General features: G+C 47.9%; 1 protein-coding gene across 1 annotated transcript; it reads right to left on the bottom strand.

Annotated features, from left to right (window-relative positions):
• Positions 1-1,429: 1,429 nt before the first annotated feature.
• ATG12 (autophagy related 12) lies at positions 1,430-19,186 on the bottom strand. Its single transcript, XM_038770005.1, has 4 exons — positions 18,855-19,186; positions 5,799-5,935; positions 2,323-2,385; positions 1,430-2,010 (listed from the first exon to the last, which is right to left on the bottom strand). The coding sequence occupies exons 1-4, from the start codon at positions 18,979-18,981 to the stop codon at positions 1,951-1,953; spliced, it is 387 nt and encodes a 128-aa protein (XP_038625933.1). The 5' UTR covers positions 18,982-19,186; the 3' UTR covers positions 1,430-1,950.
• Positions 19,187-19,316: the final 130 nt, after the last annotated feature.

Genomic DNA, 19,316 nt, shown 5'->3' with positions numbered 1-19,316 from the left:
ATAGAGTAGGAGCCGTTGGATTTGGCAAGGAGGTCATCATTGGTGACCTTTGAGAGGGCAGTCAGAACATTTACAAGGTGTTTGTACGCTTTCAAATATTTGGAGGTGTTATTTTATTTCTGATAATGCCAGGGTGTGCAGGAGAACGGCAGCTACGGTGGCAGAGGCAGTGAAGAGGAGCAGTCCTGAGGACACTGTGGTGATTGAGGGATGGTGACAGTGGAGTTTTGGGGAAATGGGCAACTAGAGCAGGGGCTTCACAGACTTATCTTGTTTTATGCCGTCGAGTTGTCTTCGACCCATAGCGACACCACGGACGCATCTCTCCCAGAACGCCCCGCTCTCCACCTGCAGTCATTCTGGTAGTGTATCCCTTGGTCAAAATATGGGAGTGGGGAGACAGACTAGGAGTTGTGACAGGGGCTGTGAGGTCACAATACACTAATCGTAAACACACTCTGGATACCTTGGTGTATTGTGCCCTTTGAAGAGTTGTGTGGATTTTTCAAAGGCCCAGACCAGAGGGGAAAAAACAGAGTGGCTTCAGCCCCTTAGTAGGTATTTAGAAAAGCAAGATGGAATTCTGATGGGTAAGAGGGGTAGGGGAAGAACACTATTCCCTTCAGGCGTAAGCAGATCTTGTTAACAAATTTCCCTGACTACTGCCAAATATACTAGACTCTGACATTCCACTCAATGTGCTAGAACATTAAAACAAAAAGCTGGCAATATCTCCACTGTAAGCATCTCGCGATCCAGTTAACGGAAAGAGAAAACCCTTTAATTTGACCCTTGGCAGGCAAGGTTTCAGTCAGTTCTGAAGATTTCTTTAACAGAGTGCCCTGCACACAGTAAACGCTCAATAAATACCACTGATTGACTTCTTAAAGTTACCACGGATACATTTTAATATCACAAGGATGCTGCCAGGAGTAATGTGATCACACGCACCAAGTACTCTACCACAAAATAAAATGAAATAGAATACATCGTTGTTGCTCCATTAAGACCTGAACAAGAGTAAATAGCCCTGAATGATTCATTTATCCAAAAAAAAGATCACCCTTTAACAACACAGCATCATGTCCCCAAAGTTCTCAGATATGAGCCGCCTAAATCGGGGGCGGGTGGGGGGGGATACTCTGTTGAAAATCCCCAAATCGTCACTTGCCTGCTCACCTGGGGTGGTCAAGCAAGCAACTACCCAGGGTATTTTGGCATTGTAGAGCTGCTAACGTCCGGGTACTCGTAAGCCTCCTCTGCTCCGCCGAATCCTACCCCTTTGAGCCAAGATCCAGGGGTGGATGGACGAGTGGCTTTTTCCATCATCATTTTTCCTGGGCAATTTTGGCTCCGTGAGGGCTAATTAAACAGACTTAATTAAGCTCATGCACCTCAACCCCGGCCTCCTGATTTCCACTTCTTTTTATTTTTTTGGCCTGCTGATCTGCCCTCTCCTGGTTCAGCCGTGCAAGCTGTACGTACAGGCGGCAGCCGCCGCACGAACGGGTTGCAGAGCAGATGCAGACCCAACCAGATACGAGATGAAAAACTCCCACTGCCACTTCCACTTCCACTTGGACAAGCCTGAAAAATACCCCGGGGAAACAAAGGGAACGTAAGGGTCTCGGCACTACTCGCAAAATCACTGGAAAAGGCTACGGTCATTCTGAAAACAGCAACTGAGAATCACAGCGGTGAACATACTCTCTCAACACCCTGGGAAATTAAACGCACGAAGCAGTGGTATAAAATGTCTTTGTCCTCAAGTGCTCTTATGCACACACGCGGATTTTTTTTTTTTTGTAGAGATTGCAGAGTGGTACCCATCATCAGAACCATAAGTGCCTCCATTACGTCCACGGTTGCAGTCATCAAAAGCTTATCGGTACTCCAGTTCTTATTTTGAAGATCAATCCTTATCTGCAAGTGGTTCGTGTCATTTACAGTTCAGCCCCAGGCCTGAGATTTGCAGTAATGCAGGACAAGTTTACCGTCACTTCCGAAACACTGCAGGAGGGTGAAGAAGATAATGTGACAAGGAATTAAGCTCAGTAGTACCCAGACCCCCAACCCAGCAGCAAGTACTTAAAGTTCCAAGTCTCTGTTACCATTTAGTGACAATTGCCATCTGTTGGTAGTCTCACCAAGAACGTTCCCTAAAACCCAGTCACCATTTTAGGCTTAAAAAAGAATTATTCCCGATCATTTAAAACAGAAATGTCAATTTATGGGCCGATTGCGCGCGCGCGCACACACACACACACACACACACACACACACACACAGCCACTGACAGAAGGACGATTTGAAACTAGTTACCTCATAAAGAGTTCCAACTTCCTGGTCTGGGGAAGGAACGAAGGACTGGTTCACATATATAAACTGCATGAAAGAAAAAAAAACAGGTCAGTGAAATTGCCCCTCACTCACTTCCTGCTGAAAGGAATGCATCTCCCAGTTTCTTACGGCTCCAAAGAAAGCCCTTACTTCAAATTATTTACCCTTACCGTTCTGTCATAATGACAGTCCTTTTGGAGAAAGCTTAAATTCCATCCCTTTTTAAGGGAGGGAGCAGGGGATGTCTGCTCCACAAGGACATATTCTTTCTCCATAGCAGGAATGAAACTAATAAAGACTTGCAGAGTAAGGACGGGAAGTCAGATCAAGAAAGAGAAAAAAGACAGTACGGTTACACCTTACTTCTTTTTCTTTTCTAAATGCTCTAGACCCAATTTACCCCATAATAGCTTTTTAAGAGTCCTATGGTCATTGAAATAAGTTGCCCAACAGGCCATTTAACTTCAAAGGACCTTTCTATGTTTCTGTTCCTAACAACTTGAATTGGATATTCTATCTCAAACCTCTATTTTCAATTGGAATTTTCCAGAATAATTACCCTTAGGAGACAGGAACTCTTCACTAAGTCCGCAGTTGGCATATCCTGGAATACCAACCAGTGCAAAACCCCCCCCCCAAAATCTTACTTAAGTGCCAATTATGGCACCCCACTGTGTGCCAGCTCTTATGATGACCTTAAATCCAGGGACGAGGAAATGACTGCAAAGGGAGCAACAATGCACATTTGAAAATACGTAATCTACATCTGCATTTATGTTGAATCTGTCTTCACCTGTAATATGTAAACCTTGTGCTATGTACTTTGTGGGAGCTGTAAAACATAGGCCTCACTCAAATATTTTAGGGAAATCTCTCGGCCATAATTCAGCTGGGTACAACATCCCAGGAAATGCCTTAATGATAAAAGAAAGGCTGGAAATTAGAATTAGACGGGGCTGCGATTGTTATACGCTCGGGGGCTGGTATTAGAAATGATCAATATGTGAAGACTGGCAACTACCTCCTCTGATAAATGAACACAGCTCTTCTAAGGCTCCTTCTGGGGCCTTTGTCACTGCTGCAAACCACACACGACTCACCACACACTTTTTTTCAACCCAGGCCTTGACACATAGTACAAGTGCTTAACAAACCACAAGATCAACAAACACCACAATCTGCTCTTAAGACTGCCTAAAAGACTGTGAGCCCACTGTTGGGTAGGGACCGTCTCTATACGTTGCCAACTTGAACTTCCCAAGCGCTTGGTACAGTGCTCTGCACACAGTAAGCACTCAATAAATACGATTGATTGATTGATTGATTAAAAGACAGCGCCGATCGGATGGCCCACCGCCAACTCATACTGAATATGAAGGCGTGTTGTTCATTTCTCCTCCGTAACCCGCTCTCCACCCATCACAGTGGGCAGTGTCATTACTTCACCCATTTTCCAAGGGAAAACCCCCCCCCAAACTTCATTTTTTGAAGACCATCTCCCACACCTGTCTCATCTCAAAAACTTCTCACCCTGGGCTTCAAGGCTGTCCATCCCCTTGCCCCCTCCTACCTCACCTCCCTTCTCTCCTTCTCCAGCCCAGCCTGCACCCTCCGCTCCTCTGCCGCCGCTAACCTCCTAACTCTACCTCGTTCTCATCTGTCCCGCCGTCGACCCCCGGCCCACATCCTCCCCCTGGCCTGGAATGCCCTCCCTCCGCACATCCGCCAAGCTAGCTCTCTTCCTCCCTTCAAAACCCTACTGAGAGCTCACCTCCTCCGGGAGGCCTTCCCAGACTGAGCCCCCCTTTTTCTCTCCTCCTCCCCACCCCCCACCCTACCCCCATCCCCTCCCCACAGCACTTGTATATATTAGTACAGGTTTATTACTCTATTTTACTTGTACATATTTACTATTCTATTTATTTTGTTAATGATGTGCATATAGCTTTAAGTCTATTTGTTCTGACGATTTTGACACCTGTCTACATGTTTTGTTCTGTTGTCTGTCTCCCCCTTCTAGCCCGTGAGCCCGCTGTTGGGTAGGGACCGTCTCTATGTGTTGCCAAGCGCTTAGCACAGTGCTCTGCACACAGTAAGCGCTCAATAAATCCGATCGAATGAATGAATGGATAATAACAATGGATGAATCTCCATCCTACAATCTAACCCTTTCCTCCAGGTTTTGGCAACCTCCTTCCTTGGCTATTTCAACCTCCCTCTTACAAGACACTCGGCCTTCAGGACTATTCCCTCATGGGATTCTCAACACCACAGTTTTCTCCACTCTCAGCCACAGCGATCCCTATCCTGAACAGTCAAGTAACGGTTTCCCACTAACCAAGCAGGAGTCTATAGCTTCTACGTCCTCCTCGGGCCATCCTAGCCTATGTCATCGCCTACTGGCCCTTTCTACCCACCCTTCTCCCTCCACTTGTGCCCACTAGTCATACTCATCCCTCCTAGTTTTATCTCTCATGCTGTGCCTCTCATCTGGATGACCTCCAATTTACCCACCAACTTCTCTTTCACTCATCAGAACCTCAATCTCACGTCTTCCAAAACACCCTTTTCCCATGAACTAGAATAAAGGTGATTTGCCTACCCTCTGCCCCCCACTCTCTTTTCTTGTGTTATCCATGTCCACTACATTCCCCACCCCCAAACCCACATACACCAATGTGTGTGAAGAACATAAATATTTCAGGTACTTGAGACATTTATTCAATCGTATGGAATTTTATGCTTCTAGATATTGTCATAATGCCACCTTGAATTCATATAGCGCTTTTCTTTTTCCAAAGCACATTTTCTGCAGTGATCCCATTTTGTCCAATCAACATTCTCTGTGAGATCGGGAAGCTGCCCGTGAGACCGTGTTGTTATGGTCTATTTTAGGTTAGACATTTCTAGAAGGCAGGTCATTTGTTCAAACAAGTTCAGGTTCCTTTAGAATAACATTTTCTTAGGGGCACTTAATACACTTTTGAGAATGATACTGTGTTTTTTAAAAAATATCAATGGCATAAGCACAACTATTCTAGCATTTACTCCAAGGTATTTGAAATTTATCATACAATAATGGTGGTATACAATATTCTGTAGCAGCCCAAAGCCATCCCTCATATATCAGACAGTCTCTCTCTTGTCCCCCCGCCCCAAATTGGAAGCTAATTCAAAAGACTAAAATTATTTGAAGATTGTTGCTTCAGTGGACAAAGCTTCAAAATACCGGGGCAAATCAGAGACTTACCAAGATACTGGTTCATTCCAATTTCCTCTGGAAAGAACATTTTGGGCAGGCTACAGCACACTAGAGACCCTGTACCTACAACTGAGAATGGCCTTCCACATAACAGCTTTCTTGTCTTTATTGCTCTGGGCCGCCTAGGAGTACATTAAAGACATTCTGGGAGCCTCTGCTACTACCCACAAAGAAATCACTTCCTCTGATTACATACCAACTGTTCAGAGGCCACCAGTTTGAGGAACTTTTTGATGAAATCGATCAGACCCTGGATTGTTCTGGTGCGCTCCACTGCCCACTTCTTGGTTTTCATTATTGGGGTATCTCCCACAGCTTTTAGCAGAATGTCAACTAGGAAAGAAAACAGATCGAGATAGACACGATGGGAAAAATCAGAGACAACAAAATAATTTTAGAATATACCCGACGGTCTTCAGCCAAGGTAAGCCACGGTCTCTATTATGCGATTTGGATAGAACACAGTGCCTTTACGCTGTCGATCAATGGCACTTATCGAGCGCTTACTATGTGCGGGACACTGTACTAAGCACTTGAGAGGGCTAGCTGGCTGAGAAGATGGGCTTGTAACAAAAATCACTCCATCGGTTCATTAGCCCCGTATGGGGACTTGATTGTGTTTAAAGTTCACGGCACAAGAGCTAAGTAGGCGGGCAGGGGTGTGGTGCACTCTCACCTCCGCCACTTGTCTGCTGTGTGGCCTTAGGCAAGCCACTTAACTTCTCTGTGCCTCAGTTACCTCATCTGTAAAATGGGGATTAAGACTGTGAGCCCCACGTGGGACAACCTGATTACCCTGTAGCTACCCCAGCACTTAAACAGTGCTTGGCACATAGTAAGCGCTTAACAAATACCATAATAATAATAATGCTAATAATTATTATTACACTGCAAAATGCACGCAAAGGTTTACTACATACAAAACCCCCTTTACAGGAAAAGGGACCACAGCAGAGTGCCAATGCTGTAGCACTACAGACCAGCAGGTGGTTGCCAGGGTAACAATAATGATGGTATTTGTTAAGCGCTTACTACGTGCGAAGCACTGTTCTAAGCACCGGGGGATACAAGGGGATGAGGTTGTCCCACATGGGGCTCACAGTTTTAACCCCCATGTCACAGATGAGGTAACTGAGGCACAGAGAAGTTAAGTGGCTTGCCCAAGGTCACACAGCTGACACGTGGTTGCTGCTGTCGTCCTCTGATGCCAACTTGGCCAGCTATTTTCCGGATTCCTGCTGAACCCATCCACCTCACTAGAGGTCCTAGGTAAGTTGGTCCCTGGGGTGGTTTTGTTTTGTTTTAATGGTATTTGTAAAGCGCTCACTATGTGTCAAGCGCTGTTCTAACCACTGAGATAGATACAAGTTAATCAAGTTGGACAGAGTCTCTGTCCCACACGGGGGGGGGGGGGGGGGGGGTGTCATACTGTAAATAGGAGGGGGGACAGGTATTTCATCCCCTTGTGCAGTTGAGAAAACAGGCAGAGTAGTTAAGTGACTTGCCCAAGGTCACACAGCATGCTGCCATCTTCAACCAGTCACTGTCCAGTGGTTTCTTCCCCACTGCTTTCAAGCATGCTTTTGTATCCCCATCCTAAAAAAACCCTCCCTTTACCCTAAAACTCCCTGTAGTTATTGCCCTATGTCTCTCCTACCACCCCTCTCTGAACTCCTTGAGTTATTGACACCAACTGTCTCAAATTCTTCTCCTCGATCCCCGCTAATCAGCTTTCCACCCCCTTCACTACAGGGAAACAAGCCCTCCCTAAAGTTACCAATGACCACCTTAATCCACCCTAATCCTCCTAGATCCCTCAACTGCCTTCAACATTTTGGACCACCCTCTTCTCCTTCACACTTTATCCAACTTTGACTTTTTAAAAAAATGGCATTTACCACGTGCCCGGCACCGTACAAAGCACTGGGGTAGATACAAGCTAATCAGGTTGGGCGCAGTCCACGTGCCACATGGGGCTCGCAGTCTTAATCCCCATTTTACAGATGAGGTAACAGGCACAGAAGACTCAAGTGGCTTACCGAAGGCCACCCAGCAGACGGGTGGCGGAGCTGAGAGGCCTGTGCTCTATCCACTAGGCACACTGCTTCACTGACACCATCCTCTCCTGGTTCTCCCCTCTCTGACCACTTCTTCTCTTTCGCAGGCTCCTCTTCTGCCTCCCATCCTCTAAGAGTGGAGATTCCTCACGGCTCAGTTCTGGGTCCCCGACTAGTCTCCCTCTACACCCACTCCCCTGGAGAACTCATTCGCTCCTATGGCTTCAACTACCATCTCTATACGGCTGACTCTCAAATCTAATTCTCCAGCCCCGACCTCTCTCCTTCTCTTCTCTCCGTCTCTGCAGTCTCACATTTCCTCCTGCCTTCGGGACATCTCCACCTAGACGTCCCTCTGACACCTCAAACTAAACATGCCCAAAACAGAGCTCCTTCTCGTCCCACCCAAACCCCGTCCTCCCCGTGATTTTTCTGTCATTGTAGAAAGCACCACTATCCTCCCTGTCTTACGAGCCCACAACCTTGACTCATCTCTCATTCACCCCACATATTCAGCCTGTCACCTGATCTTGTCAGGTCTACCTTCGCAGCACCACTAAAATCCACCCTTTCCTCTCCATCCAAACTGTTACTAGTCTGATCCAAGGATCTACCCTATCAGCCCCCTCGCTGACCTCCCTGCCTCCTCTCTCCCCCCACTCCAGTCCATACTTCACTCTGCTGCCCAGGTCATTTTTCTACAAAACCGTTCGGCCCATCTCCCCGCCCCTCAAGAACCTCCAATGGCTGCCCATCCACCTCCGCATCAAACAGAAGGTCCTCACCACTGGCTTTAGAGCACTCAATCAGTTTGCCCCCTCCAACCTTACCTCACTGATTTCCGACAACAGCCCAGCCCGCACACTTTCCTCCTCTAGTGCCGGCTTGCTCACTGGGCTCCGATCTCGTCTATCTCATCACTCACCTCTCCCTCGGTCCCACAGCATTTATGTATTTATCCATAATTTTTTTATTTACATTAATATCTGCCCCCCCCAACCGGGCTGTAAGCTCCTTGAGGGCAGGGAACATGTGTACCGACTCTGTTATATTGTACTCTCCAAGCGCTTACACAGTAAGTGCTCAATAAAGTCTGGTGCTCTAGACTTTAAGCTCACTGTGGGCAGCGAACGTGTCTACCAACTCTACTGAGTTGTACTCTCCCAAGCGTTCAGTACAGTGCTCTGAACATGGTAAGGACTCAATAAATACCACTGGTTGACTGAGCCAGCATCCCATGTTCTTTCCACTATCATGCCCCATTATACTATGCTTTGAAACCCAGCCTCGTCAGGCACTGAGGTGGGGGGAATTATCCTGGTTCAAGCAACTGAAGATTAGTTCCCCGTAAAATGCGAGTGAACTAATACAGAAACAGTTGCAAACTACCTGGTAAAACCTAAAACCTATGGGTTGCTGGGTTGCTAAGCCTTTTTGTGTACCATTCAACTGTTTTCAAACCATCCAGTTCCCCAGCTCCTTGTTTACCACTGAGACAATGCCATTTTTTATCCAGTTGTAACAGGAATGCACCTCTCAGGGTCGCACCTGGACAGTTTCCGGTACTCTACCGGTCTCAGCTACGGGAGGGAGAGTCAAGCAGAGGCCTACCCATTCCATTCCTACCTTGGCCAGTGGCTAGCGGGTGGAAGGCAAGACTCAAAACTCAGCCACGCTGGGCAGCAGTGGCACGGCAGAGAGTCGAAGGCGGAGACTTGAGTTTACTACGCGGATGACGGCCATGGTAAACCGCTTCCGCGTTTTGACAAAGAAAACTCTACGGGTACGCCACCAGAAGGATTGCAGATGGAGAGTGGGGCATTCTGGGAGAGCTATGTCCATGGTGTCGCTATGGGTCGGAAACGACTCGATGGCATAAGACCGGACAAGCAGGAATGACTATTTTACACTGGTATTGCTTAAGGTTTAATAAAGCAATGTCATCCGTGCCGGTGGACATTTCTCGGGCCCTCAGACTGTAAGCTCGTTATGGGCGGGGAACATTTCTGCTAGTTCTGCTGTACAGTGCTCTGCACATACTAAGCGCTCCATCAATATCATTGATTGATTCAGTGATCTACGAGATTCCACACAGGATTACCCCTAAAACACAGGGTTATTTCTACAGTATTGTACTCTCGCAAGCACTCAGTACGGTGCTCTGCACGGAGAAGGTCCTCCACGGATACTACCGATTGAACGTAGTTTTAAATAAGGATACAGGGACTGACAACAATTTTACATTGCTAAGGGAGGAATCAGGTGCCACTGCCCGATCATTTTTCTTACTGGTACTTGGTAAGTGCTTACTATGTCCCAGGCACTGTACTAAACACTGAGGTAGATAACAAGATAATTAGGTTGGACACAGGCCCTGTCCCTCAAGGGACTCAAAGTCTAAATCCAAGGGAGGGGGATTTAATCTCCACTTTACAGATGAGGTGACTGAGGCACAGAGAAGTTAAGTGACTTGTCCAAAGTCATCTAGCGGGCCAGTGGAGGAGTCAGGATTAGAATCCAGGTCCTCTGATTCTCAGGCCTGTGCTCTTTCCCTCTAGGCCACGTTACTTCCTAAACTTCTGGTTTAACTCTGTAAGGATAAGGATCATCACCGCCCAAGGGGATATAGAGACCCTGACGCAGTGATGTAATTATCAGAACAGTAAAAAGACCCTGAGACGCTGGCAGGGCATGAGCAGGCTTTGATGAATTTGCGTCAACAATGAGTTATTAGAGGGGAGTGAAGGGAGAAAGCCGAAGGGAAGTGGGTAAAGAGAGCTGATAGGTAAGATGGGGAAGGCTGGTGGAAAGCCTTATAGCTAATAGTGCCTGTCTTTGATGTGGAAGACAGGAAACCATTGGCAGTTTGTGAGGAGCACAGAAGTGGGTTGTGATCTTTCAGGAAAATTGAGTCAGGAGCACGTAGTACACAGACTAAAAGCTCGTTATGGGCAAGGACCGTGTCTTCCAACTCTGCTGTGTTATACTCTCCCAAGCGCTTAGCACAGCGCTCTGCATGCAGTAGGTGCTCAATAAATACCATTGACGATGATATAGACTGAATAGGGGAGGGGATGAAGGCAGGGAGGAGACAGATACCATACTCCGATCATGCCATGACAAGAGTTTGGACGAGGATGATAAAACTGGGTGAAGAGGAAAGAACAGATCTGGAAAATGCTGGGGAGGAGGCACTAGCATTCATTCATTCATTCAATCAATCGTATCTATTGAGCGCTTGCTGTGTGCAGAGCACTGTACTAAGCGCTTGGGAAGTACAAATTGGCAACATTTGGAGACGATCCCTACCCAACTAGCAGGATCTAGCAGTTGAATGAATGAGAAAGCAAAAAGCACTGATGTGAAGATGACACTTAGGCTATGGGCTGCTGGGACAAGGAACGTGGAGGTGATTAGCAGCGATGGAAAAGTTAGGAGGAGTGGATTTAGATAATAATAATAATCATAATAATGGCATTTATTATGTGCAAGGCACTGTTCTAAGCGCTGGGGAGGTTACAAGGTGATCAGGTTGTCCCACGGGGGGCTCACAGCCTTCATCCCTATTTTCCAGATGAGGGAACTGAGGCCCAGAGAAGTTAAGTGACTTGCCCAAAGTCACACAGCTGACACGTGGAGGAGCCGGGATTAGAACCCATGACTTCTGACTCCCAAGTCCGCGCTCTTTCCACTGAGCCACGCTGTAAGCACCGAACAGATACCATTAAAAAAAGTTCAATTTTAGATTCACTGAGCTTTGGAGATGTCTTGGAGGCGAGAGGAAACGTGGGATTGTCAGTTAGATAACTGGTTGGGGCAACAGAAGTAGGTTTGGGAGCCATCCACAGAGAGGAGGTGGCGGACACCAGGCAAATGGATAAGCTTCCCAAGGCTGTAGAGGAAGAAAAGCAAGGGACCCGAGGCAGATACTTGCAGAACGACCACAACTAGGGGATTTAGAGGTAGAAGAGGGGCAAATGAAACTGGGAAGGAGTGGCCAGAGAGGTAGGAGGGGAACCAGGTGAGTACTATGTTGGTGAAACCAAGGTCTGAAACTGTTTCAGAGAGGAGGAAATAATCCAGTGTGTTGGGGGGCTGAGAGGTAAAGGAGGATTAGGATAGAGACCACAATGTGCTCGCTTCCGGATGAAAAATTCTAGGCCCTAAAGTTCCTCCCTCCAATATTCCCAGGGCACATTTTCACAGTGAGGATGGGCTGTTTTTAACCAATCATCATCTGCTCACCCTCATATCTCAATTCCCACCCCAGTCGCTTGGCTTCTTTGGTTGCATCGGTGACCCTGGAGAGTGCCGTCACTGTGAGTGGAGGAACGGGGCAAAGGCTTGATGGCAGAGAGTGAATAAGAGTGGTAGAGAGGAGGCGAAGGCAGTACTCTATACAACCCACTCAAAGAGTTTGGACAGGCAAGGGAGTAGGGTGATGGGGTGATATCTGGAGGAGCATGTGGGATTCAGATGGGTTTTTTAGCATGCCTCAGTGGGTTTGAAGGCACACGGGAAGGAGCCAGATGAGACTGAGTGATGCTAACAGAAAGGAAGAAGTGTTTCTGAGAGGATGGGGGTCAAGAGGCACAGATAGAGGGGGTGCAGGTGGGACAGCAGGTGGGAGACCTGGTGAAATAGGAAAGAGGAGGAGGGGGAGGGTGTAGTAGAATGGTGGGAAAGCAGTGGAGATATCTGGGGAACGTCATATATGAAGGTTGCTGTTTTACCTCCAAAATCCACGCCTCCTAAGCTTTCCCATCACAGATGGCAATGTCATCATCTCCCCCATTTTTCAAGCCCTCCTGACATTACCCTCGATTGACATAATCCCTTTTTTGAAGCCTCATATACAGTCCACTGCCAAATCCCACTAGTTCTTCTTTGAATTCTCCAGGATGTGTCCCTTCCTCTTTATCCAAACGGCCACCACACTGGTCCAGACCTGTCAATGCCATCATTATAATAATAATAATAATTTTCTGGCTTGATTTCCACATGAGCATCCTTGCTGATTTGACTAGCCTCTAGTCCATAATGAATTCACCCTGCTGCCTGAATCATTTTTTTTTCCCTGACATTATCAGTATTCAGCACACCTCTCCCCACTCCTCAAAAATCTCCAATCCCTGCATCAAGCAGAAATTCCTGACAATTGTCTTTAAGGTATTGTCAGCTCTCTCCCGCCTACTTATCCATTCCTTTCTCCTCCTACAAACCAAGATACCCTACTCACTGCATCTTCAAAGCCCTCCTGGCAGAGACCCTCTCCTAAATGACTCTCACCTCCCAGGTCTAGTGGAAAGAATACGGCCCTGGGGTCAGGGGACCTGGGCTCTAATCCCAATTCTCCCACTGTGACTCTGTGACCTTGGGCAAGTCATTTAACTTCTCTGTCCCTCAATTTCCTCATCTGTAAAATGGGGATTAAATATCCGTTCTCCCTCCCCCCTTAGATGTGAACCCGATGTGGGACAGGGACCACGTCTGGTCTGATTGTATTACATTCACCCCAGCCCTTAGTAGTACAGTGTTTGGCACAGAGTAAGCACTTAAATACCACTTCTAGCTCTGTACCCTATATTCTTCCCAACTGCCACTTGAGAACTTCTGAACTCCCTTGCCCCCCACCATACTTCCTCAGTACCTATGTAAATATCTTTTTTCTCTACTACTTTCTTCCTAGCTGTAATTCATTTTAACATCTGCCTTCCCCAATTAGATCGTAAGATCCTTGAAGGCAGGGATCCTATCTACTACTACTACCACTAATAATAATGATGGCATTTGTTAAGCGCTTACTATGTACAAAGCACTGTTCTAAGCGCTGGGGAGGATACAGAGTGATCAGGTTGTCCCATGAGGGGCTCACAGTCAACCCCCATTTTACAGATGAGGTAACTGAGGCACGGAGTTGCCCAACGTCACACAGCACACAGGCGGTGGAGTCGGGACTTGAACCCACGACCTCTGACTCCCAAGTCCGTGCTCTTTCCTCTAAGCCACGCTGCATCTCATAATGCATCTCGTCAGCACTTACTTCAGCGTTCAACATACAGCAGGAGCTCAATAAGTACCACAGATCAACTGCTTTAGGGAGGGAGACAGTGGGAGCATTTGGAGCTTCCAGAGGGAGTTGAAGGCTTTTTATAATAAGCGGGAGGTTGTGGGCACGGGGTCTCAAGGAGGAAGCCATAGAAGATTTGCCTAGCCAAAGAGAGAATTGAATTATGGCAGCTCAGGGTGAATTTGTAGCGGCACAGCTCAGTCTGGTGCCTGGTTCACTCTCCCTACCTTCAAAGCCTTATTAAAAATCACAGCTCCTCCAAGAGGCCCTCCCCAACTAAGTTCTCATTCCCTCTTCTCTCACTCCCTTTAGCGTCCCCCTTGCAACTTCTCTGGGCCTCAGTGACCTCATCCGTAAAATGGGGATTAAGACTGTGAGCCCCACGAGGGACAACCTGATCACCTTGTAACCTCCCCAGCGCTTAGAACAGTGCTTTGCACATAGTAAATGCTTAATAAATGCCATTATTATTATTACCGCGCTTAGAACAGTGCTTTGCACATAGTAAGCGCTTAACAAATGCCATCATTATTATTATTTGCACCCTTTATTCACCCAACCCTCAGCGCCACTGCACTTATGTACACATCTGTAATCTATTTATATTGCCTCCTTCTCCAGACTGTAAACTCATTGTGGGCAGGGAACTTAATACTAATAATGATGATTATGGTACTTGTTAAGTGCTTATTATGTGCCAAGCACTGTTCTAAGTGCTGGGGTACATACAACTTAATCAGTTGGACACAGTCCTTGGCCCACATTGGGCTCACACTCAATCCCCATTTTACAGATGAGGGAACTGAGGGCCAGAGAAGCTACGTGACTTGCCCAACGTCACACGGCAGACTTGTGGCGGAGTCGGGATTCAAACCCATGACCTCTGACTCCAAAGCCCGGGCTCTTATCCATTGTCTACCAATCTGTTATACTGTACTCTCTCAAACACTATACTGCTTTGCTCACAGTAAGCACTCAAATATGATTAGCTGATTGACTAATTGGATTTGCAGAAGCAGCATGGCCTAGGGGAAAGAGCACGGGCTCAGGAGTCAGAGGACCTGGGTTTTAAGCCCGGCTCTGCCACTTGTCTGCTGTGTGACCTCAGGCAAGTCCCTCCACTTCTCTGTGCCCCAGTTACCTCACCCGTAAAATGGGGATTAAATCTTCTTCCCTCTGTGTGACTATGTGGGGCAAGGACCGTGTCCAACCTGATTATCTTGTATCTACCCTGTACTCAGAATCAGTGCTTAACAAATACCATAAAAAAAACCCAAAAGTGCACAAGCAGAGACAGCACACTGTGGAACTCCAAAGACAGAGGATTCTAATTTTACTGCAGGAAGCAAAGGGACAAGCGGCCAGGGATAAAAACCAAAACACTATACTTCTATATTGAAAGGTAAGGGGATAATTCTCTGAAATGCTGTAGTGCCACTCTCTCCATCAAGGCACTACTAAAAATCACCTCTTCACAAAGTCTTCCCTGACATTTCTCATCTCTCCACCCTATTTCCTTCTCTACCGTGTCACTCGAGTCCGTTTCCGATAAGCACTTAAGCATTCACTCCATCCTCAAAGCATCTCTGAAATTATTATTATGGTATTTGTTAAGCGCTTACTATGTGCCAAGCACTGTACTAAGCGAATCTACCGCTATACTGGTTGCCTCCCCTCCCTGTAATCCATCTTAATGCCCATCTCCTCTGCTAGACAGCAAACTCCTTAAGTTTATTATGTTACGAAATAATGATTTATATTAATGTCTTTTTCCCCCTCTAGACTGCAAATTCATTGTGGGCAGGGCACGCATCTACCAAGTCTGCTGTACGTACCAGAGAAGCAGCATGGCCTAGTGGCAAGAACACGGGCTTGGGGGGGGTCAGAGGCCCTGGGTTCGAATCCCGGCTCTGCCAATTGTCAGCTGTGTGACTTGGGGTGAGTCACTTCATTTCTCTGTGCCTCAGTGACTTCATCTGGAAAATGGGGATGAAGACTGTGAGCCCCACGTGGGACCACCTGATCACCCTGTAACCTCCCCAGCGCTTAGAACAGTGCTTTGCACATAGTAAGCGCTTAATAAATGCTATCATTATTATTACTACCCCCGCGCTTAGAACAGTGCTTGGCCCATAGTGTTTGACTTAAACACCCTCATCGTTATGATTATTTTTACTCTCGCAAGCGCTCAGTATGGTGCTCTGCACACTGTAAGTGTTCGGTCACTCCTGCCGTCCCCGAAATGTGCTGAGTGAGGTACCGGGGCCCAGGAAAAGTCTTGTTTCTCGAGGGAAATGTATTCTTTGGGATAAAAATCCAAAATAGCCATCCCTCCGCCTCTCCTTCCATTTCCCCTTCTAGACTGTGAGCCCCTCGTTCGGTAGGGACTGTCTCTATCTGTTGCCGAACTGTAATAATAATAATTATGGTACTTGTTCAGCGCTTACTATGTGCTAAGCACTGTTCTAAGCGCTGGGGTAGATACAAGGTCATCAGGTTGTCCCCCGTGGGGCTCACTGCCTTCATCCCCATTTTCCAGATGAGGTCACTGAGGCCCAGAAAAGTGAAGTGACTTGCCCAAGGTCACATGGCTGACAAGTGGCAGAGCGGGGATTCGAACCCACGTCCTCAGCCTCCCAAGCCCGGGCTCTTTCCACCGAGCCACGCTGCTTCTCGTACTTCCCGAGCGCTTAGTCCAGTGCTCCGCCCACGGGAGGCGCTCAATAAATCATGGGTTCATGGTCATGGGTTCAAAACCCGGCTCCACCACTTGCCAGCTGTGTGACTTGGGGCAAGTCATTTCACTTCTCTGGGCCTCAGTGACCTCATCTGGAAAATGGGGAAGAAGACTGTGAGACATGTGAGGCAGCCTGGTTCAGTGGAAAGAGCCCGGGCTTTGGAGTCAGAGGTCATGGGTTCAAATTCCAGCTCTGCCAACTGTCAGCTGTGTGACTTTGGGCAAGTCACATCACTTTTCTGGGCCTCAGTGACCTCATCTGGAAAATGGGGATGGGGACTGTGAGCCCCCGGTGGGACCACCTGATCACCTTGTAGCCTCCCCAGCGCTTAGAACAGTGCTTGGCACATAGTAAGCGCTTAATGCCATAAATGCTCTTTCCACTGAACCACGCTCCATATTTATTTTACTTGTACATATTTACTATTCTATTTATTTTGTTCAGCGCTTAGAACAGTGCTTTGCACATAGTAAGCGCTTAATAAATGCCTTTATTATTATTAATGATGTGCATCTAGCTCTGCTTCTATTTATTCTGATGACTTGACACCTGTCCACGTTTTGTTTTGCTGTCTGTCTCCCCTTTTTAGACTGTGAGCCCGCTGTTGGGTAGGGAACCGTCTCTACAGGTTGCCATCTTGTCCTTCCCAAGCGCTTAGTACAGTGCTAAGCAGCGGGGCTCAGTGGAAAGAGCCCGGGCTTTGGAGTCAGAGGTCATGGGTTCAAATCCCGGCTCCGCCACATGTCTGCTGTGTGACCTTGGGCAAGTAAAGTCACTTAACTTCTCTGAGCCTCAGTTACCTCATCTGTAAAATGGGGATGAAGCCTGTGGGCCCCACGTGGGACAACTTGATCACCTTGTATTCATTCAATCGTATTTATTGAGCGCTTACTGTGTGCAGAGCACTGTACTAAGCGCTTAGGAAGTCCAAGTTGGCAACATACAGAGACGGTCCCTACCCGACAGCGGGCTCACGGTCTAGAAGGGGGAGACAGACGACAAAACAAAACATGCAGACAGGTGTCAGAGTCGTCAGAACAAATAGAATGAAAGTTATATGCACATCATTAACAAAATAAATGGAATAGTAAATAATAATGGTGGTATTTGTTAAGTGCTTACTATGTGCAAAGCACTGTTCTAAGCGCTGGGGTAGATACAAGGTAATCAGTAAATATGTACAATAGGGGTAATGTAAATGCTTGGTGTTTGAGTACGACCTGGAATTTTCAAATAACTCTGCGATCATGAATGGATCCAGGCCATAACTGTTTGGCACGTAGTAAGCGCTTAACAAATGCCATTATTATTATTACTATAATGCTCTGTACACAGTAAGCGCTCAATAAATAATAATAATAATAATGGTATTTATTAAGCGCCTGCTATGTGCAAAGCACTGTTCTAAGCGCTGGGGGAGATACAGGGTGATCAGATTGCCCCACAGGGGGCTCCCAGTCTTCACCCTCATTTTCCAGATGAGGGAACTGAGGCCCAGAGAAGTGAAGTGACCGGCCCAAAGTTACCCAGCTGACAAGTGGCTCTGAGTACAGTGCTCTGCACACAGTAAGCGCTCAATAAATACGATTGATTGAAGTGGTGGAGCCGGGATTTGAACCCATGACCGACTGAGCCCCCTCCTTCCTCTCTCCCTCGTCCCTCTCTCCATCCCCCCATCTAACCTCCTTCCCTTCCCCACAGCACCTGTATATATGTATATATGTTTGTACATATGTATTACTCTATTTATTTTACTTGCACATATCTATTCTATTTATTTTATTTTGTTAATATGTTTGGTTTTGTTGTCTGTCTCCCCCTTCTAGACTGTGAGCCCACTGCTGGGTAGGGACTGTCTCTATGTGTTGCCAACTTGGACTTCCCAAGCGCTTAGTACAGCGCTCTGCACACAGTAAGCGCTCAGTAAATACGATTGACTGACTGATTGACCTCCGACTCCCAAGCCCGGGCTCTTTCCATTGAGCCACGCGGCTTCTGCATGAATGAACCCGACGACCTTGTCTCCTCCCCGGCGCCTGGCACGTAGTAAGCGCCTATCAAGTACCTAAATTACGACGATGATTATTAATAAATAGAGAAGCAGCGCGGCTCAGTGGAAAGAGCCCGGGCCTCATGGGGTCAAGTCCCGGCTCCGCGACTTTGGGCGAGTCACTTCTCTGCGCCTCAGTTCCCTCATCTGGAAAATGGGGATGAAGACTGGGAGCCCCCCGCATCACCTTGTAACCTCCTCAGCGCTTAGAGCAGTGCTTGGCACATAGTAAGCGCTTAATAAATGCCATTAAAAATAAATAAATTAATCCGACCGAATGCGTTTCCCATCCTCCCCCCCCCTTCGGTCCCGGCAGGACGAATGACTCCGCAATTACTTTTTTTCTTGGTGTCGCCGGAGGGTTCCTCGGGGCCCGGCGGCGGCGGCGTTGGGGCGGCCGCTTCCGACGGATTGTCCGCCAGCCCTTCGGCGTCGGGCCCGGCCGGCCCTCCGCCTTCCGCCATCTTGCCGGGCGGCGGGGCGGGCGAAGACCCAAAGACTGAGGGGAATCAGGACGGAGAAGGGGCGGCCATAAGGTGCAAACCCCCCTCGGGGTGTGTGTGGGGGAGAGAGAGAGAATTTTTCCTCAGCCCCGACCCTCCATCCCCCTCCTCCTGAGGAGAGGCATCTCCTCCTCAGCGGGGCGGGCGGAAGAGGACGCGCTCGCGCCCGCCGACGTCACGCTCGGGCCCGCCCCGTACCGGGCGCGCGCACGCACGCGCGCGGCGCCTCAGCCGTGCGGGCGGAAGAGGGCGTGCTCGGGCCCGCCCCGTACCGGGCGCGCGCACGCACGCGCGCG

Source organism: Tachyglossus aculeatus, chromosome X4 (assembly GCF_015852505.1).
Source record: "Tachyglossus aculeatus isolate mTacAcu1 chromosome X4, mTacAcu1.pri, whole genome shotgun sequence".
NCBI lineage: Eukaryota > Metazoa > Chordata > Mammalia > Monotremata > Tachyglossidae > Tachyglossus > Tachyglossus aculeatus.
The sequence above is the reverse complement of the archived record's forward strand: the minus strand, read 5'-3'. Positions and strand labels throughout refer to the sequence as shown.

Bases quoted from the DNA above. Each gene is read 5' to 3' on its own strand.
- ATG12 (XM_038770005.1), bottom strand. From the start codon at position 18,981: ATGGCGGAAGGCGGAGGGCCGGCCGGGCCCGACGCCGAAGGGCTGGCG. The intron at 2,386-5,798 runs GTATGTAATCAG...TCTTTCATGCAG, and splicing joins TGGTGGCCTCTGAACAGTTG to TTTATATATGTGAACCAGTC. The intron at 2,011-2,322 runs GTAACTAGTTTC...ACCCTCCTGCAG, and splicing joins AAGTTGGAACTCTTTATGAG to TGTTTCGGAAGTGACGGTAA.